At 32.3% G+C, this 22,909-nt stretch overlaps 1 protein-coding gene across 5 annotated transcripts in view; it reads right to left on the bottom strand.

Moving 5' to 3' along the window:
- LOC113511506 (uncharacterized) overlaps window positions 1-22,909 on the bottom strand; it is a 114,331-nt gene that overhangs the window by 50,380 nt on the left and 41,042 nt on the right. For all 5 annotated transcript variants that reach the window (XM_052902018.1, XM_052902014.1, XM_052902015.1 and 2 more), the window contains exon 2: window positions 6,775-6,839. In XM_052902018.1, the coding sequence (XP_052757978.1) occupies window positions 6,775-6,829 (55 nt within the window). In that variant the 5' untranslated portion in view covers window positions 6,830-6,839. The remainder of the gene's footprint in view (window positions 1-6,774; window positions 6,840-22,909) is intronic.

The following is a 22,909-nucleotide window of genomic DNA, read 5'->3' as shown; positions in this document are numbered from 1 at the left end:
CATTTTGCTCTGAAAAATACGGAATTTAGCACATACCTCGCAGTATTTGAGAATGTCATGGGCTACTTTTATTCCTGGTCAATTAATATAGCATGGACATAGTCACGGGTAAAGACTAGTAAAAATAAATACAAAGATACCTTTTTAACTGACCTCAAGAAAGGAGAAGTTTTCCAATGCATTTTTTTTTATATTTATCACGCAATTATTTATATACAGTTTGGCAAATTCTTTATCTAAAACGATATACCTGCATTCAAATTGATTCCACAGAAATTCCATCAGAATTGATTGAGTAGTTGAACCTAAAACCACCGACAACATGGACTTAAACCGCAGCAAAACCAGTTAGTTTTGCCATTCTCTGTTACCTATTAAGTTGCACAGTAGGGTTAAAGTAATCAACGCTGCTTTTCGAGGGATTTCCCTTTTTGGAGATTGATACGTTTTTCCTTAAAACCCCTTAAGAGCCACTTATCGAATATATCGAAATTAACTTCTCTTCTGTATTTGTTTAGGTTCAAACACTCTATAGTACCTACTAAGTATAATAAACACTCTATCAATTGAGATTTAACAACCTATGGTGAGGAAAAGGGAGGGGTCGGGGGTGGGGGGAGGGGGGGGGGTTATTATAGCCAGGTTTTATAGAATTTATTCATTTATTAATCGACTTTAAAAAGAAGGGGCTCTCAATTTGGTTGTATTTTTTTTTCTTATATTTGTTACGTCATCAGTTTTAACACGATTTGGAAAATTCCCTTTTGTGTATCTTTATCTGAATGTATAAAGTTACATATTGCTCCCATAGAAATTTCGTCAAAGTCGATTCAGTTGTTTAATTTTTAAATCAAAATAAGTGGTTTCGACACATTTGTTGACTTATTTTTTTCTGGAACACAATCTTTCATTGTTATTTATAAATTAAACTTAATTTGTTGCATAAATTATATTGCACTTACGTACTTATTTAACTGTGAGTTTATAATTTGATCATGCTGTGTGCACATATTTTTGGAGAGTCAGCTCAAACAAAACATTATTGTACCATATAAATTAATATAACATTGTTAATTCTCTGTAATTAGTACCTACAGAAATAAAATAATATATATATATATATATATATATATTCAAGTATTTAATTTTGTAGATAAACGAACACTTGACCCGACCATAACAGTCTGCTGAAGGCCAACAGTGGCACAAATAAAACAGTCGATTAATTAAGTGTATTTTTGTAACAGAGGGGGCAAACGAGCATGCGGCTCACCTGATGGTAAGTGATTACCGCCGCCCATAGTCACCCGTAACATCAAAGAAATTGGATGTATTAATTTGTTAGTAATTTTATTAAGAGAATATTTCTCTGATAATAATATTAAAACTTGGTTAGCTATTCAGTAATTTCTATTAGTTCTGACTATAGTAATGGGTACTAATACTCGTAACGTTTATACCCATATAGTTCTACGATTTATTTCTATCACACTACAGGCAGTAGGACAAAATGAACTTTTAAATCCGTTTCGTTCTATTTGTATACTCGCATATAAAAGAACATGACCAAATGTTTATAGCCTAAGATCTCGCGAATATTTTATACAAGTATAAGACTTTTTAATGAAACCTAATAAGAAAATAAGAAAGATTACTTGATCTCAATTAGCCACAGCTTAGAATTGATATGTGAAAGTAATTAATAATTCTGGTAAATTAGGTAAACTTTTTCTTTCTTTCTCTTTGATAAGTATTAACACCGAAAAGTAAAGAATAAACTTTTTTTTCTATACACAATAACATACAGTTACTTATAAAAAGTGAGTATACGGGTAGCTTCTAAAATGTTGTTCTAGATGTTGGAAGACATTGGTTCTTTTTGATGAAAACTACACTATATGGAAGTTTATTCTTTTCTCTATAAAACTGCATATGGTTTTCTATAACAAATTGCCGCAAGTAAGATAAGTAAGTAAGATTGCCAACTGGTAACCCTAGGTTCAGTGAGAGTAAGCAACGGCCAAGTGAGAGCAGGCAACTCGGGTACATTATATTATAGTTTAGGGAATCTTTAATTTAAACCAAGTTTCATTAAAAATTTTATACCTGCAAAAATCAGCTGTGAGATCTCAAAGTATTATAAGATTAACCAAGCGCAGTAAATTATAATTTACACGAAGCAGTATCCTTTAAAATAATTCGTGGAATATAATATTCCCTTTAGAACTTACATCAAAAAGAGGAAGCTCTTAATTCAACAATGTATGTTATATGCGATATCTTCTGAAATTCTAAACCGGCTTTGATAATTCTCTTTACATTTTATAGGGTTTACTCCCGTATTTACCCCATATATATTTTAAGTCGCTATTTCTTATGGAACAAAATATGAAATTGTAAGTATATATGTATATATTACACAATATCTTTGTAAATTTATGTTAATTTATGAACAGATTTTGCCAAGTTCTTTTATCACAACCATACCATACCATATTTACTCCTCTGTTCATCTCATACTAATTTGATTAAGGTTTATTTTTCGGCATAAATCTATTTATATCCAATTTTCTATGATTACTTCACTTAAATTAGGAGCCGGCCAAAGTTTTTTGATTATTTTCGAAATACCAAATTTCTATCTAACATAAATATTAACCATCAAGGGTAGACAAACCTAGAGATAAATACACGTCCTTTAAAATGTCGCTTTTTTCCTGTGTAACTATCGATTTCTCTTTCCATAAGACAAAATCTATATTTTTATGTATGTATATTGTTGTTGTTTATGTATTCTAAATATTAATAGTTGTAGCACTTCAGCTGCCCGCTAACGACGTGCTTTCTAACTGTATTGGGTTGACTGGAAGAGATCTCTGTCTGAGATAAGTCCACCCTTGCTCACAACATTTATAAATGCTATATTATATGTAATTTACAAGTGCAATAAAGAATATATATATATAAATTCTTTTTGATTTTTCTATCAACGTAATTGTATACACTCTGCATAGTATTACATTAGCTGTGAGTCTGCATAGCTGCTTCTAATTTTACGTTGTGCAAAGTTAGACGAAGACGAAAGTACCTAATGGGATTCGTTATTCCCGTCGTAAGAATTATTATCTTTCACAATGCTGATATATATACTCATTATATTTGTGTATTATGTATAATAAATATATTTATTTATATATTAATTAATTATGTTTTCATTTATGTGTTTATACCTATTAAAACTTAAAAATATAGAAAACACAATTGTGTACAATTATTTTAATAAAAATAATAAATCTTTATTGAAAAATTATAATTTTATTTATTTATTTATAACAATAACATTTAAGTCAATTGGTATAAATACATGTATACCTACCAAAATTAGTTACAGGCATTGCCTGTAACTACGAATTAACAATAAATCCATCTAATATTGAATATGCTGGAAAAAACTTCTTTTAGAAATAATATCACCCATGTGTTATTATGTAATGTGTATGTATTTTTATAATACCTTTTATATACAATAAAGAATATTATATACATCAAAAACTGACAGTGAAATAGTAATGTTAATAGTTTCCATTCAAATGTAAATCGGCCATAACATTCGCACGTTCGGTATTATTTATAGTTTGCGGCAAATTCGCGGTCGATAGCTATAAAGGCAACTGTTATGCATCCAACTTGCAAATTGTTTCCAGTACAAAATGATACTTATCTAGATATAAAAGCATGAATATTTATAACTTTAATAAGTACCGAAATGTAAAGGAAATCGCCTTATTTATATATAGCATTTGGCGTTTAGATATACGAATCTACCTACTCATTGAAGAGTGTAGCCCTTTAATATCAAGAGTTTTTGAACCGCCTTCGTTTTATACGAAAGCCTCTATCGTGGCTTACTAATCGACGGCTTTACATGCCCTGCGAAACACGAAGCTAGAATAATCATTATTAAAATGATCCAAACAATAAATAATAAATTAAGATGATTTAAAAATCTAACATTCAATTAATGTCATTTTCCTGCCTATCGTACCTCTTTTTTTTCTAAGATCTATAATAATCACGTTCCAATAATATACATCTTGTCTTTTTTCTACAATATTCATCCAATAAACATTGCGGTCCTTCGAGCCGGATTTGAACCAGCAATCTTGCGAACGACGCCATCTTAATACTTAAATGCCAAAAAGATCTACCTACTAGAATCAGAACATTTAGCATTCCATTAATTCTGCCTGTATTCAGAAACAAGCATAGGGGCAAGTCTGAATATGTACGTAAGATTATTTCATACATACACACATAGACTGCGTTAGTCTCTGATTGCGGGCAAATATACTCACGAAATAGTCGTGAACACATTTGCTTCCAGCTTCCAGAACGTACGATATCAGTATATAATAGGAGAGAATCTTTTGATATTGAATAGTGCATTACTAATATATTCACAAAGGGGAAGAAGGGATTGGTAGTAATGGGAATTAACAATCCCATTGCTAACAATATACCTAGCCAAGTCGACCATGCGGTTCCCCCTGGAAACTATTGGGATTGATTTATTGTTGAATTAGTCATGATAGGCCAACTGGTCTGTGAGGATGAACCTCACCTATCATCCCTTACTGGTACCCCGCCAGTGTATACCGTTATCGCAGGTGTTACCATTTCGTTATCATCCATAATTTTTTTTTTCTGAATGTGTTTGCTATTGGCTGATGGTGGTTACTTATGGATTGCGTAAATATATGTAAATATATATATATATATATATATATATATATACTACTATAATTTTCATAGACACGTTATATTGGTAGATATTAAATATATTTATTAACACTAGTTTTGAGTAAAGGAAAAATCCTAATCTACTAATATTGCCATCTATAAAAACCATAAACGCAGTGTAATTACATAAAAACCCAAAGCCATAAAGTAATTCTCTGAGACGCTGACAAAATAGGAAAATCTATTATGAGTAAGGCAATTATGTTTGTTGACACTATCAGCTCCCGATTGATTTTCTGATAAACCATTATCTATAAATTTCTTACAAAATATTGTTCCTACTATAGCATGGTCTAGTACAGTATTATATTTTGATTGATACAGCGTACTTACCTTCTTTCTATTTGTGTGATATAAATAAGGACAGGGAATCGTTCTTGAAATACATAAATAATAAAAAAAGACATTATGATAATCCTCTAATGAGGGAGACTTTGTACAAAAGTCGTTTGCTTGGGTACCTCTGTCCCATTCGTGTTTCAACCGTAAAGCAGTTGTGTTTGCATGGCTGTGTTTCGGTTTAAAGGGTGGGATATGGCGTGAATTTACAGGAGAGGAACATCTGAGTCCTCAGGAATGACAACGCATGGGGAGTATCATGGGCGAAACAGTATACTTTGTTATTACATATTTACAGTACATTTTCCATCAAGTGGGCCGTCAGCTTGTTTGCCATTCTAAGTTGTATAAAAAAAATGATGATGTAATGGAGTACTGCGTTTTTGATTCACTGTTCATCCCAAAGGTTGACTGGTAGAGAACACTACTAGCATAAGTCAGCATTTTGTACCATATTTTCTTTTGACAATAAAGTTATTTAAATAAAAAGAAATTATTTTTCATTCCCAGAATAGTCTTTTTCTTATAAGATACTATCTTTTACCCGCAACTTCGTTGTGTGATCGGGTTGCCTTTACTGACCGGGATAATAAATAGCCTATATTGTTCTCCATCTCATATATCAAATTTAATATTAATTGATTAAGCTGTTAAGGGGCTATAAGGTAACAAACAAACTTTCATATTATTATTTTTTTTGATGAGTGAAAATGGTATGGTAACCCCGCCTGCACTAACGGGATACGCTGGCGGAGCACCAGTGAAGGGTAATAGATGAGAATGAAAACAGGCCAGTTAGCCCATCATGATGAATTCATCAGGAATTAACCATGATAGTTTCCAGGGAGAACCGCGAGGTCGACCTGGTTGGGTATATTGCTAGCATTGGGATTCTCAGTCTCCATTACAAAGAATCCCTTTCCCCCTATTAATTATATTAGTAAGCATAATGAAATGGTAACTCTGTTTGCGCTATCAGTATACTGGTATGCTGGTAGGGTACAAGTGAAGATGAATGATGGTCAGTTCGCCCATCTTAACGAATTCATCCCGAATTAATCACAATGGTTTCCGGAGAGAACCGTGTGGAGGTCGAGTATATAGCTATCTATGGAGCTGCTAGTCCCCGTTGCTTATATTATATAAATGATTTATTATTATCCTATTAATATAATAAATGCAAAAGTTTATAACGATAGCTGGACGAACAGGTGAATGGTAATTTGTTACTCTTTCACGCAAAAACCACTGAACCGATTTGTATATAATAAAATTTGGTACACGGATGAGTTATATCATAACTATACACATACACACACATAGGATTATTTCAGCCGTTAACTGTCCACTGCTGGACACAAGCCTTCCCTATAAGGGGAGTTTTACCAGTACTTGCCACGTTTGGTAGGTAGATTAGCAACCACAGTTAGACTTTTAGAGGAGTTTGAGAGGGACGCTGTTGCCCATCTCTCGCCCTCCCTTAGTCGTCTCTTCCGACACCCACGGTAAAAGGAAGGGATGGCCCATTCTATGCCAGGGCACATACGGCGAATACTTTATGTACTAATTAAAAAAATAATTATACAGTTTACCTTAAATTACTTATCTGATAAGATATAATCACTAAGTACTTACATATTAATATAACTACGAACGCTGATATGACACTGTTCACATTACTCCTATACATTTTGGCAAATCTGTAACAAGAAACAGTGATATTAATATATAAAAATAGAGAAATAGGGAATATTATTACAGAACATCAAGGATATACAATACATAACATCTAATCGTCTAGTGAAAAAGGAATGAAGTTCATTTCATATTTTTATTATAATTAATTGGCTTTTTTTAAAGAATATATTTCAGAAATAGAAAAACCAATGAAATTGGTCACTTTTAGATGGCGTATCAAAATAAAACATGCACTAAATTTTTTATATAAAATCGCATTCAATTTGGTGTAGTAGTTTTTGCTTGATGCCGGAACAAACATACAGGCAGACAGAGAGACGGACAAACTTATTAAACATCAACATTTTGACTTCTATTGTTTTTAGTAAAAATCGTAGTATTATATGTTTTTTTTTTAATATTTTCCATGTATAGATATCGTCCAGTTACAATTTATTTATATTAGTAAGAAATGAAAAATGAAAGAAATAAACCACTTATTTGATCATTTTTTTAAATTAAAAAGTTTACTTTCTTATTGATTCCATACTAATTTTATTACGATTGAATTCGCAGCTTTTTCGAAATTGCGACGGGTTTGTGCACAATTTTTAATGGTTATAAATAAAATATAGCCCATGTTACTCGCTAATAATATAGCTTGGATTTGCATGAAAGATTTTATTAAATCTGTTAAGTATATTTCAAGAATAAATTATTTTTCAAATTCATCCATAACAAACAAGAAATTCAATCTTTCCTCTTTATATTATTTAGTTTTTTTTTTAATGGGTGAAAATGGTATGGTAACCCCGCCCGCACTAACAGGATACGCTGGCGGAGCACCAGTGAAGGGTAATAGATGAGAATGAAAACAGGCCAGTTAGCCCATCATGATGAATTCATCAGGAATTAACCATGATAGTTTCCAGGGGGAACCGTGAGGAGGTCGACCTGGTTGGGTATATTGCTAGCAATGGGATTCTCAGTCTCCATTACTAACAATCCTTTTCCCCATATTATTTAGTTTAGACAAAGCGACTTAAATGACACACAATGAGACTAACTTATTAAAATCAATAGAACACATTATACTGAAAACCCAAATAGGGTGGTTGGTATAAAACTCCTATTAATTACTATTTTTGCGGTTAATATGGTAATGGGTATTTACTTAACTCCTTCATATTTCACCAAGCAATTTAAAAACATTCCCATCACATGGAAATTCCACATGACCGAAGACATAAGCTACAAAGATATAGTGAATGACCGTATTATGTTTAAGGAAAACATTTCTTATAACCATATGACGCAGAGATGATTTTAGTTTGTACACTGAATAACAGGTTTGTATTCTTATTAGTTTCGTGATGTAATATGATATCTGAGCTAATGTTATCACCAAAAAAGTGGGCCAGACCTGATGATGCGTGTTACCATACGCATCATCAGGTCTGACCAGTAATGGATCTGTTTTTATGCAATTCGTAATGTCAACCTATCTGACGGTCCACGTCATAAAGAGTAGTAACCGTCACCTATAAATATGAACAGCATATAGACTTAAGTGTTGCCCATATATTGAACATATACAATCCTCATGCAATATTGTTTCAGGAAACAAAGATGTTATGTCTTTGTATCTTGTAATTGGCCGTGTGGTCCCGGCATAGAATAGACCACCCCTTCCTTTCCCATGGGTGTCGTAAGAACCGACTAAGGTATGGCGAGGGATGGCTAGCAGCCTCTTAAAACATTTCCAAAGTTTGACTGCGATTGCCAATCCGCCTGCTAAACGTGGCAACTACTGGCAAAACCCCCCTTATGTTCACTAATGGACAGTTAAAGGCTGAATATGATGATGATAATATGAACCTGTAATTACATTGCCGTATCAAGACACGGTATAATTTTGAAGGATATTATGCATTCCCTTTATACATGTTTCTACTACTAAGCAGCCATGCAAGCACGGTAGATTAACAGCAGAAACACGGTTATTGTATAATTAAGATTGTGTTTGACATAAAACCATTATAATTTTAAATAATTACAAGCAACATAAGAAAGATCGCAATTTGGTTGCCGAACGGTTAAAACCAGCCTCCGAGCAGCGATCAAATAATTTTCCTGGAGATGCCTCGTTTCGACGTTCACGTGAAACACGTGGCGCAAAACGTGCATCAACAAAATGGCAATCGGAGATTAATGAATAGACTTTTAAGGTTGTGGAACTTCTGATAGTAATCAACATTTATTTATTTATTTATATATTTATTTACATTTTGTTGTATTTACATTATTTTCATTGGTACCTTTCCTGCACTGGATTACCCAAATTAAATTATTTTCTCTCTAACTACACTGGGTTGGCTGGAAGAGATCTCTTTCAGAGATAAGTCCTCCCTTGCTAACAAGTTGTTAAACTAATCGTCGCATGTATTGTTTAAGTGCAATAAAGAATATATAATATTCGAGTGTTGGCAGTCACACACATACTAATGGTAGCGGAATTAGACAAAATAATTCTAATCAAATAACCAGTAATATAGACTTTAACAAGATAATACCTAGTTCAGTAAAATATTTATAAAAAAAAAACTACACCAAAATGATAATCTCATTATTTTTGAAGTTGGTTGTAAATAAAAGCGATACCCTTCAAAAATCAAGACCGACACTTTGTGATAAATATTTAATAACGGTAAGATGTCGCTGTATACCTAATTTATACCTACATTACAGACGAGCGGGGATTCCTTATTTAAAAATAAGAAAAAAAAATATATAGCCAATATACCGACGTTATAAAAAACCGGTTGCATGATGTAGCCGATGCGTAAAGTACCTACTCATGACGTATTGTTCCGTTGAACGACCTCTATCCGTATTCTGAATATAAATTGAAACATAAGCCGCGACGATCGTGTAGGGAGCTTATTACACTGTCATTTCCTATATATCATCGTATCTAGATCAGTTTAATAAAGTAGTGACGCAGTTTCGACATGAGAAAAATGTTTTACAATATTTTGTATACTTTAGAAGTAATTTAAATCATGCTCGTATTTTTATTTCTCGTTCCGTAGGTAGGTTTTTATCTATGAGTGTAAAATCTATTCTAATATAATAAAACTGAAAAGGTTGTTTGTTTAAACGCGCTAATCTTTAGAACTACAAGTTGGATCTTGCAATTGATAGCTCATTTCTTACTAAAGGTTGGCTGTTGAACATTACGTGCAAAGCCACGAGATGCAAGTAGTATATAATCAATTATAATAACTTTTTTTATATATATTTTTTTTTATTATTTGTTTGTTTATAATGAATAAACTCATAAACTACTCAACCAATTTTAAAAATTCTTTCACGTAGAGAAAGAAAACTACATTAAAATTTGATGATTTCTTTTGCAATCGTTTATATGAAATATACTTTTAAATAATATACATAAATTCTAATAAAATTTTTCTTCTTACGAGTTATTCGTTTGTTACTTGATGAAACGAGTTATCATGAAGTTTAGCATTCTAGTAGTATTTGTAATAGAGAAGGGCATAGGTTGCTTATTATCTCGATCAATTACGTTAACGCAAATGCAATCGTTAAAAACTAGTTAAAAGATAGTTAAAAACTAGTTTTTTACATATAATTGGCGACCCTTACCCTGGTTTCGCACGGGTTGCTCTACTAAGCATATATGCTAACATTTTTTTACATCAGTTTCTGCGTTTTTACAATTTTATCAAAACCGGTTCAGTGAAATAATTTTTTGATCAAAATAATTGTTTTTTTTTTTTACAATTGAAGTCGGTTTTTTTAGACACAATCTTTTATATAATATGTAGTGATAAAAAAACTAGTTTTAGCCGTTATTGCGTAAGCAATAAAACATATACAAATACATACTTACATTCAGTTATTTATTTACATCCTTATTTTATGTAGTTTTAAAACGCCATTTCGTAGTTACACTACACCTACCATGTGACAAATAACGCGTAATAATCCGTTACGTCAAACTGTCAAACCGTAAATGTATGTCAATGACGTTCACCGTTTGAACATGCACGATCAGCTGGCGATGATAATAGTAGCTAATGAAAGTGAATCATTATGCGACATTGAATTTTTTTGTTTATCTATTTCAAATGTGAAGCGTAGAGAATATTTTAATTTTTATTTGTATATTTGGAATGTTTTTGTTATTTTTTTTTATAATTGGTATGTAACCGTGATTTTGCCCACGTTGCCAAAGAGTTGCCACGTTACCATGAAATGGAAATCCAAATTTCGGACTCATTCAGATTCAATTACGTATTTTTGTGTGATGCCAAAATCGGCGCAGTAAGTTGAGCTTAATGTTTCGTTCGTCATAAATTTTACCATAGAAGTTCAAAGGAACAATATTCTAACATTTTTAATATTTTTAAACAGTATATATCATATACTATTATCATCAAATTTGTGTTTCATTTGACCCTCAAATTTCGGAAAACATTTCTTGGTAGGCCTTCGGGTTAAGTTATAGGGATATATATATAAGGGATGGGGATAAAAAGTAGCCAGTTTTTATAACAATTAATTCAACTGTTAAGGTGCCAAGAAGAAAGAAACAAATAAACTTTAAATATTCGAAAATAATATATAGTCTATGTTACTCGTTGATAATGTATATCTGATATCTCTCTATAGGTAAAAAAAAAATAGCGTGAATTTACTGGGTACAGAGGAATAACACCTGAGTCCTCAGGAATGGCAACGCATGGGGGGTATCATGGGCGAAACAGAATACTCCGTTATGTCCATAGTACTGCTCATGTCTATAGACGACGGTTTCCACTTTCCATCAGGTGGGCCGTTAGCTTGTTTGCCATTCTAAGTTGTATAAAAAAAAATTAAAGTCAAAATTATAGTTTTTGAGTTTATCCATTACAAACAAACAAATCTTTTCTCTAATAGTATAAAATCAGTATAGATTAGTAAAGATTAAGTAAGTTAAGACTAGACTTCCATTGAGATTGTTTTCATCATGCCTCTATGTTTATGATGATGATGATGATTTCTATTACATTTATTAATATCATTATTAATAAATCATTGACAATACAATTTTAATAATAACAATTAGTGTTTGTTTGTTAAAATTCAACTAAATATAAGATTGTGTTCCTCAAAAAAAATCTATTTCATTTCTTGCTAAACCAGTTAATTTGATTTAAAAAGTAAACTACTTCACCATACAAATTTTGATAAAATTTCTATGGAATCATTTATTTATTTTATTTATTATTATTTGTCAGTGGACACACTTTATTAATTTTATAGTACATTGACGGAAATGCAAATGCACCAAAACGGCGGGCAAAGGAAGATCTGATGGTAGGAATGTTTACCTAATCAATCTGTAAATAAATCATTTCAGGTAAAAAATAAATTTCTCAAATCGGTTCATAATTGACGGAATTATGAGGTTGCAAACATAAAAAAAATACAACCGAATCGTGAATTTCCCTTCTTTTTGAAGTCAATTGAAAATAAGCAGCTGCAATCGTGTAAAGTACAGAGTAAAATAAAAACATACCACAAATTAATTTTATTCTGTGCCTTTATTTTTAAAGAAACATCGATCGAAAAATCGGTTAAGGGCAATCTCGACTCGACATAGAGTTCCGTGGAAATTATAATTGAAAAAAATTGCTAAAAATTCTTTGATGTAACTACAAAATTAAAACGTTTGGATTATTCCCTTTATTTGACATAGCTTCTTGAAAACAACCATATCTTTTGATTGCGTTAACTTATAAATTTGATTTTTATCACAGCTTTGAAGGATTGCTAATTGAATATTTGTTATTAATTCCAGCTTGATACCTCCAGGTGTGCTCGAGAAAAGAAAATTTGACTAGACAGACTGACAGATAGACAACAAATAAAAGAGTTAACAAATAAAAGACCTATAAGGTTTTTGTTTTCCCTTTTGAGGTACGGAATCCCAAAAAGAACTAAAACTAACGTTGAAATCGACAATTTATTATATATACTTTATACTGCTATTTCTGTTGTAAAAAAAATCATAAAAACGTAATATATTTTACTTATAAATATAAGTCGAAAACTAGAAACAATTAAAACTTCTATATTTACTTGATAACAGGACACGCAGTGTTCGTATCGAAGGCTTTAAACTGTGCTACGATACTCTGGTGATGCGGTAAATTATAAAAACACTCATTAAGTGTAATATCAATTTAAGTTTAATAGATCTCGCCATGAAAATCAAGTAAACAATCAATGTTTCCTAAATTTAGATACATAAATTGATAAACAAAGCAAATCTGCCACGAACTCTGTGACCGTTTGAATTATTAAACGTTTTCCTGCATTTTTTTATCACCTTTATTTCGTCTAACCACCCACGCTAACCACCAAAGTAACTTTACTACATTTTAATATTGTTTGCAATAATTACTTAAATAAATTTAATTATAGTGTGTCATATATTTAAGTCAAATTAAGTCGCATCAAAAAAATCTAATGAAACCATTTAAATGCAATTTTATAAACAAATAAAAATATGAAAAAAAAATAATAACCTTAATTTTGTCCAACCATATATGTATATAGACCTCTACTACCCACAAGAGTACGTCCACATGGAAAAACAATATACTAACATAAACCGATGGCATATGCATTTTTTATTTATATTTGTTTATTTATATATCTAAGTATATGGTATAAATAAATAGTAAGTAATACACGATTTATTTACTATTACACGTTGACTTGGTCTCCTTGAATTTTCTTTATTGTTTAATTAACAATGATGTAACTGAATTTTTAATTAGTGACGTATTTACTTAGTAGTTGTAAATAAATCAATAAAACTTCCAAGGTCGATATTGCCAAATATTATTTCATTGAACATACGATATTGATCTATGTATATATTATATATAATATACATAATATAACTATATATATAATGTGTGTGTGTGTGTGTGTGTATGTGTGTGTGCAATGTTTTTTAAACTTGACATATTTCAATAAACAATTTGAGCACGCTACGCTATGAATACCTCTATTCAAGTTGTGTTTATATCGTAAAACTGTTTTTGCATGGCTGTATTTATTGATATAGTAGTAGTGACCCCGTATAGGCAAACGCAGTGTAGGGCGACCGCTAGATCAAGTGACTACCTCAAATGCTTTGCAGGCAGACAGTGGATACAGGTGCCTCTGGACCGTTCTAATATGGCAGTCTATGGGAGAATCCTATGTTAAAGATAACAGCTGATATAATGATGATGATATGGCAGTGAAGCTACAGACTACGAAACAGATATACATGCATATATGTGCACATACATATATATATTATATATAACACCGTAGTCCTCAGAAATTGCAATGTACAAGGCATATCATTTTGTACTCCTCATATCTATAGGCGACAGTTACTACTCCATCACGTGTTGACCATTCCAAGTTTCGTAAAAATAATTATGGCTACGCATACCCAACAAATATACGAACATGTGTATTGAACATGCTATTCAGTTTTACAATGACGTACGAAATGTATGTCAAGAATGATCTATGATTGCACGTGCAGATTTTAACATGATACCTGCAACTTAGTTAAATATTTATCCTGTAACGTAATGTGTGGCGTGGTGTGGTATGGTGCGGTGAGATGCGGTACACTGCGATTCGATGCAGTGCAGTGCGGAACAATGCAGTACAGTGGGGGAAAAGGGATTGCTAGTAATGGGGTCTAATTTCCTCATTACTAGCAATCAGGTCGATCTCCACGCGGTTCCTCCTGGAAACTATCGTGGTTAATTCTAGTGGAATTCCTCACGATGGGCTAACGAACCTGTTTTCATCTTCACCTATCACCCCTCACTGGTGCCCCGCCAGCGTATACTGATAGTGCAAGCAGGGTTACCATTTCATTATCACCCGGTATTATCATACGGTGCTGAGCGGTACGGTGTCATTTCCAGGCTTAGCCTCTCATTTGAGCCACTGCACGTATGAGTCGCGACTAATACAGCATAATCAAGCTCCGCTTAGAAACGCAGAAGCTTCCTTGTATCTTCACAGAACTCATGGAGCAACCTCATGGCTCCAAGGATTTGTAAACATTTGAAGGTCACGGCTACACGTTCTAGGATAACGTGTACCGTTTCTTTGGAGTCAAAACAACCTCGGTATGGAAGGTTGTCTGTGGCCCCTTTTGTGTATAAGTGCTTATTTAAAAGGCAATGGGCTGCTATTATCCCTATCATTCTAATGTTTCTTAATAGATAATAGACATGGTTTACCTGGTTATGATTATCAGTAACTGATTAGTATTAAGTGTTATACTGAAAATACAAAGAAAAAAGACATATATAGAGAGAAAAATCTATCTAAAAGGGATTGTTAACAATGGAGACTAAGAGCCCCATTGCTAGCAATATACCCAATCAGGTCGACCTCCACGTGGTCCCCCCTGGAAACCATCGTGCTGAATTCCAAGTGTATTTATATTCATCACGATGGGCTAACTGACCTGTTTTTTCATCCTCACCTATCATCACTCACTGGTAGCCCGCCAGTGTATACCGATAGCGCAGGCAGGGTTACTATTCCATCATCACCCATTAAAAAAATCCTCATTTATAAACTGAAGAGTCATCACTAACTTGTGTACGTTTTACAATACAATTCTATGTGTCCCATTTACGGACTTGTAACATTTTACCATCATAATAAAAATAATGGAATATATCGAAATATATCAAAATATAATAGCTGTATCCATACAAGTGATTACGTAGCCGAAACAAATGGAAATGTTGACCTCTGAAAAAATGCTCCTCGCCTACGCGCACACATAAAAAATGTGCCGAGGATTATCACATTGAGCGGATTTTCCACGGCGAAACACCATCAGTTTTTATTGCATATAATTTTCTATTATCGGACACTTTTCGGAGAATCTCTGTCGATCTGTTGGGGAACAGAACGTTTGGGGAAATATCCGTCCACATTACATTTCGACGTCACTTGACCCAGGAAAGGTCTGTGACGAAGTCGTTGTATATTATGGATTTACTATCGGAGAATTACCGTCTTTACGATATACATTTAAAGGAAGTACAATATAAGTAAAAGAAGTACACCATTAGTATAAGTTAAATTTTTTTATTTTTTGTAACTGTGTCAGTTTTTGTAATTAATAGGGTAAGCATTCACTTTCGTTTTAGTCTTATATTAATTTTATGATGATTTACTATTTTATACTGACCAAATAATTGCTCGATGCGTAATTGTGAAAATCTACTTCTAAATACACAATACTGCATAGTTTAACAAAATAAAATTACTGTTATTAACAATAGCTAAATAAAAAATATAAAAAACTGCAACTTGAATTGTAATTAAGTCAAAATTGGACCAACACGGTTGTAACTCCCTATAGTTTACAATAACTGATATAGTTACAAAAAAATAACGAACCGAGAAACTTCATTCAGAAGTCGCTTGTAAATGGATTTGCACTAACAAAATATTGCTAAGAAAAAAATTGCTACTGTATAATACGAACGAGACGAACCTTATCTGTCAAACTTCAATACAAAACAATGAGTCATTAAATTTCACGCACCATCGCCCTATCCTTTTCCAATGTTAGAGACAAGGTCACCGAGTAGCCAAGGCTGTGGCGGTTAATTTCGGTTTTCCTTTGTTTCTTTTATACTTTGTAAAAGGGAGCCAACGGGACATAAAAATAGAATGGCGAATAACAAATTGTAGGCAATCAGTGATAATTAGGATCATATATCTTTTACGTAACTAATGGGATGCTCGCATACTGTTCGCACGCATTGGCTCGATCGACAAGGCAAAACGACGTTGCTTAGATTTCTTTATGCAACTTAGAACGACAAGTAAGCTAACGGCCTACCTGATGGGAAGTGTTTACCACTTTCCATTGTCTTCTATAGACAAGAATAATACCAAGAACATAACAGAGAACACTATATTACCCATGATATTCCTGATGCGTTGCCATTTCTGAGGATTAAGATGTTACGCCTCTGTACCCTGTAATTATGCTGTCATATCCCATCCTTCAAACTGACCCTTCACAGCCATATAAATACGATTAGGACAGAGATACCCAAGTAAACGACATTTGTACAAATTTTCCCTCTAGATTGGCGATATAATACTTCCATGCTACTGACTTATTAGTCGTAATTGTTATTTTTTTAATAGGTAAAAATAAAATGGTAACTCCGCCTGCGCTATTGATATATGCTAGTGAAATACCAATAAGAAATGATGCTGACCTACCCTGACGAATTGTACAAGAATTTACCACTATAGTTTCCAGGAAAAACCGCATCGAGGTCGACCTGATAGAGCCAATTAGAGCCAATTTCTAAGAATCCTTTTTCTTTCAGTAGTTGTTACTAAATAACGATTTATAACAGCTAATAAGTTATTATTATTATTATATTATTTATATTAGAGATTAATTAGTAGATTTATAACGATTTATAACTAGCTTTAACCAGCGACGGAGATAAAAAATAGCCTGTGTGTGTATATGTAAATATAATATTTATAAAGATTGAATATTTATGAATTATTCTGACCCGGACAAGAATATTCGTTAAAAAAGATTCTTGTGAAATTTGGTACATAGATGTACCATTATTTAGATTAACGCATTATTAAGGTAATTTTCATCCTACGCGCGAAGGATACAGCTAGATTTGCAAGAGCCGTATTAATAATGTAACTAACATTATGAAGGACGCTGTATCATAGGTAGGTAGGTACTAATGTACCGAAATTACATTCAAATTATTGAGCTGACATTGTAAATCATGACTGATGCATCTCTATTATTAATATAATAACAATGTAATTACTGTGTTGCCATTCAATTGAAATAAAAAAATATAAATTGTAGGAAAATTAACATTAAAGTTATTATTACAATAATAATGAGAACAAATTTGTAACTATAAAGTGAATAAAAAATTTGTTCTTTACTAATTGCCTACCTTGGCTTCGCACGAGTATACTAACGAAGAAAATGATATCATATGTTTCATTTTGTAACCCAATTTTTTTAACATTTCTATACGATTTTTCAAACATTTTCTTTATTAAATTAACTACATATACTTATTTTAAAACTAATAAAATACAACAGTGTATCCTGAAATGTTTCTGAGGCACAATGTGTCGGAACAATCTCAGAGTGAGTAGACTATTAAAGTCGATGAATAATTCAAAATGAATCGTATATATATATATATATATATATGTGTGTGTGTGTGTGTGTGTGTGTGTGTGTGTGTGTGTGTGTGTGTGTGTGTAATTTTAGTATGTATGTATATCAATAATTAGTAGTACCGCATTCGAGTATTCTGACACTTCCCTATGATTGACTGGGAGAGAATGCTTTTAGCATTAAGTCCGCCATGTACACATATTTGTACTAATGAATAAATAAATAAATCGTAATACGAGTAAAATTAATCGACTTTTTATCCCCCAGTTAGTTATTGTAGTAATTCATCATAAGGAAAAATCACAAAACATTATTGACTCACAACTAACGGTCCTTTACGCACTATGGTGTGCAAATTAATTACTAAGCATTACTAAATTGTTGAACAAAAAATCCTCTCACGTCTATCATCTCTAATGACGGATTGCACCATATGCGCACGCGCACAACCCGTGCACAATTGGTACGAATTCGTTCACCCTGAACCTGTGGATTTATAACGAGCATTTAAAACATGACAGTTTTACAGTTTTGATTCTGATTCTATTACATATATATTCCCATGAATATATAAAGATATACTATAAAAGAAATTCCGACAAAACATTTTTCAAGCCACACCCACTCTTTGGAATCAACTTCCAGCAGCAGTATTTCCGAACCGATACGATATCATAACCTTCAAAAAAAGAGTATATTCCTATTTAAAAGGCCAACAGCATACTTGCAATGTCTCTGGTATTGCGAGTGATCACGGGCAATGGTAGTCACTTACCAAAAAGAAAATAACATTATTTCATCGAAAGGTATAGACGGTATTCAACAGACTTAAAAAAGAAGAATGTTCTCGATTCGGTTGCTTTATGTTTGTTACATGGGATACGATGTGTTACATATAAAAAGTATAAGTACTTGTTTCATCATACATAGGCATATAATAGATTAAAACTACACTATTTACACTACTTATACTGAAAGCGTTACTACGAGTATATATTCTGATTTAAACATTCCATATCACCGCTAACTACATAAAACATCTCATTTAAATATAATATATAATATATTATATTAGTTTTAAAATTAGAAAAGTATATGGATTCGTATGTTTAATTGTTTATCTACAATAATTTTCAGTTTTTCACCGCATAATTGCATTTCTCTTTTGCCGAAGTTTGACTGGGAGAAATTGCGTGTTTCTACTATGAAGGAGTTGTGTTTGCATGGCTGTGTTTCGGTTTGAAGGCTGGGATATGGCAGTGAATTTACAGGATACAGAGAAATAACACCTGAGTTCTCGGGAATGGCAACGCATAGAGGGTATCATGGGCGAAACAGTATACTCTGTTATGTCCATGGTACTGCTCACGTCTATAGATGACGGTTACCACTGAGCACTTACTATCAGGTGGGTCGACAACTTGTTTGCCATTCTAAGTTGCATAAAAAATATTAAGTCCGTTTTTTGTACCAGACATTTTTATTTGTAATGTGGTCAATGAAGAATAAATAAATAAATAGTGACGTTACTAGTCAATATTAATTTTGTCATGCTTGTAGTGTTGCAATCTTAACAATAAGATATACATATGTATCTCCTTATGCGATGAAAGTTATATACCTATTTCGAGATAATGTAAAATATTTTATTTTTTAATAAAGATGACAAAGATACGAACTTTTCATTGAATTATTTAAATCTATTCGACAATTTATTGAGTTAGTGGCATCATTAACTCAATAAATTTAAATAATTAATGTTACATATTAGATATTGTAATAATCCCTTGAAACAAAACATTCGTAGACGACAAAGGAGTGGCTTTGTTCAGTCACAAGAAGTAAAAAGGACGCAGATTAAAATCTTATTAGCTTCAACGTCTTATCTTGAGAATGCCTAATTAAATAATATGTTATTTAATTAGACATTCTGTACACGATGTTTGTAATTTAAAGTATTTTATAACAGTTCAATAAACTGATGTAGATAAAAGTTCAATAACATCTCCCTTCAAATATTTCAACAAAAATAAAGTAACTTTTTTTAAAATGACTCTATATATATTATCTATGTTATCTCGGCATAGAATAGTCCACGCTTTCTTTCGCGCGTCGTAAGAGGCGACCAAGGGAGAGCGAGGGATGGGCAACAGTGTCTTTCTTGAAACACCTCTAAAGCCTAACTGCAGTTGCCAATCCATCTGCGAAGTGTAGCAGCTACTAGCAAAATCCCAAGTATTATAATTATGTTATAGAAGTATTATGTTGAGCAGTGGACAGTTAAAAGCTGATATGATGATGATGATGACATATATATGAATGAATTTACGTCATTAGGGTCGATTAATTTAATTAATTTTGGATATGTATGATAAATAAAATTGGAATAAACATTTGAAACTTACTTAGTGATATCATTGGCTTACAAGGTGAACTTAATAAATTAAAATATACATATATGTATACGCAATACAAGATATGCATACAGAATGTGATTGTATCCGATTGGGAAAACACAAGCTCATTAATGTTTTGTAGGATGTAGTTACGGATCTGTCTGTTACTATGTTGGCATTTATATGCATTAAATATCTTTGGGGTGACGTATTGTCATAAGAATAAGGAACAATATGTGGAAACGTCATGATTGATTTCAACCATAATACCGCTATCGACGTAAACATTGGCTGGGCTTAAAGTCCCTAAACGGCCAGGGTTGATAGAACGTTGGCAATATAACCACGTAATAATAATAATAATATACAGGATGAAAATATTAGTGTGCTTTTAAGGAAGTGTTTGATCAGTGAAATTGAATATTTTTCTCATATAAATAACAAAAATTTTAATATATATGTGTCGTGGGAGATACGAAATTCAAAAAAGGCAAAAAATCGTTGTATGGTTCATACAATTTTTGTTATTTTTAAAATTTTGATTATTGTAATTTCTATTATATAGCATAAATAGATTCTTAGTTTTATATACAGTTAAAAGCTTCGATTTTACTAATATATGTAGTGAAAGATAAATAACCATTTATTTGTTTGCTACAATACAAACATAATAACAATATTAACAAAAAGATTACCTACATATATATGTCTTAAAGGGTGTATGGTCCCAGCATATGGTCAGTACTTCCTTTCTCGTGGGAACTTAATAAGAGGGGGATAGGCAGCAACGTCCTTCATAAAACATTACTAAAAACCTAACTACGATTGTCATCTCAAATCTCCACTTTCAGGGTAGACTTATTAGGAGTGGACAAGTAACGGCTGGTATGATGATGATGATGATGATGATCTGTCTTAAAATAACTACGACATTTATATCTACAATATGTTTATACTGCAGCAACACAAAAAGGTAATAGCTCAATAGGAAAATGTACACACAAACATCTTATAGTTGTTCCACATAGTAATTCTGCTTGCATAGAAGTGTTTCCGTTTGAAGGGTGGGATGAAGTAGGAATGGAATTACAGAGTACGGAAACATAATACAACATAGTCCTTAGGAATGACAACACGGACGGAGGTTGCCACTTTCCATACCACTCCAAATTACATAAAAAAAAAGAGACGAACTAAGAAACTTGTCTTTTTAAAAATCAATGAAAAATTGACAATATGATACAATGCAGAGAACGCCAGGCCCTAGCCACTACCATAATACTTCGTACACATATATCAAACTAAACTACGATCGATAAATAATTTTAAGAAGCCTTCGGTCAAGGAGAGCTTAGCAAACCACTTACGCTTGAGCAATATCGCAAACCGGATCTATAGACGGTTTTGATGCTTGCGTTTACTTTATGCGTCCCTAGTTATTGACAATATTGGATCTTAAATTTTAGTCTTAGTACGAACTTACAAAACTTAGAACTTTGGACTGACGTTTGTTGCTATCGAATTGGAAACAAAACAAAATAACATCAATTATACGTCAAATAATTATAATTGTTGTTTGTTATTGTAGTTGTGTAAATAGGTACACTAAAAAAAACATAGTGGAAATGTAAAAAAAAAAAACAGTTTCACTCGCTTGGTCTAAATCCGCCTTTAGTTAGAAAATAGGAATATATAGTTAGCAAATAGAAGAATAAAGAAAAATAAGAGTTCACTGAATTGATCTAAATCTACCTTTAATTAGTTAATAGGTCCTGGAGTTAGAAAATAGAAGAACGGGGAAGAATAATAATTCACTCGCCTGATCTAAAGGGTCATAAGGTTAATAACTTGAGTCAACAAATTGAGGGGAGACGATATACTTCGCTAGCTTAGTGTAATTCCACCTTTATTCAGAAAGTTAGAGGGCATGTCTCAATCATGACAAGCGATAACAATTTTATGGATAGATGACTTTTCCAGAATCATTTTTTTGGAGGGAAGCATTCACTGCTTTCATCTTAATCTATATTCATATTTAGTTTGCAGATCTAGAATCAGCAAATCCTGTTCTATTCAGAATCATACCTGTTGGTAATCGACCGTGGAATTAGGTCGAGCTGAACGCTCCGCTATATCTATACCAAGTTAGTCAAGTTCTAAGTGTTAATTGAAATGTTAGTAAAAAAGATACAGTTCTGACTAATTGCGTGTCAGAAACGCATTAATAGCAATCTGCAGACATTTTAAAATTTTCATTTGTTAATCGTTCAATTGTTAAAATATTTATTTTGTTTTTAATTAAAACTTTTTTCTTTCTTTTCTTTGTTTTTTTTTTTTATCTATCTATCCTATTTAAGAGCTACGCTCTTGTCGGTGGAGCTCTTGCCAC

Source organism: Galleria mellonella, unplaced genomic scaffold (assembly GCF_026898425.1).
Source record: "Galleria mellonella isolate WM207_F2 unplaced genomic scaffold, CSIRO_AGI_GalMel_v1 utg87, whole genome shotgun sequence".
NCBI lineage: Eukaryota > Metazoa > Arthropoda > Insecta > Lepidoptera > Pyralidae > Galleria > Galleria mellonella.
This window is presented reverse-complemented; position numbering and strand designations above follow the sequence as displayed.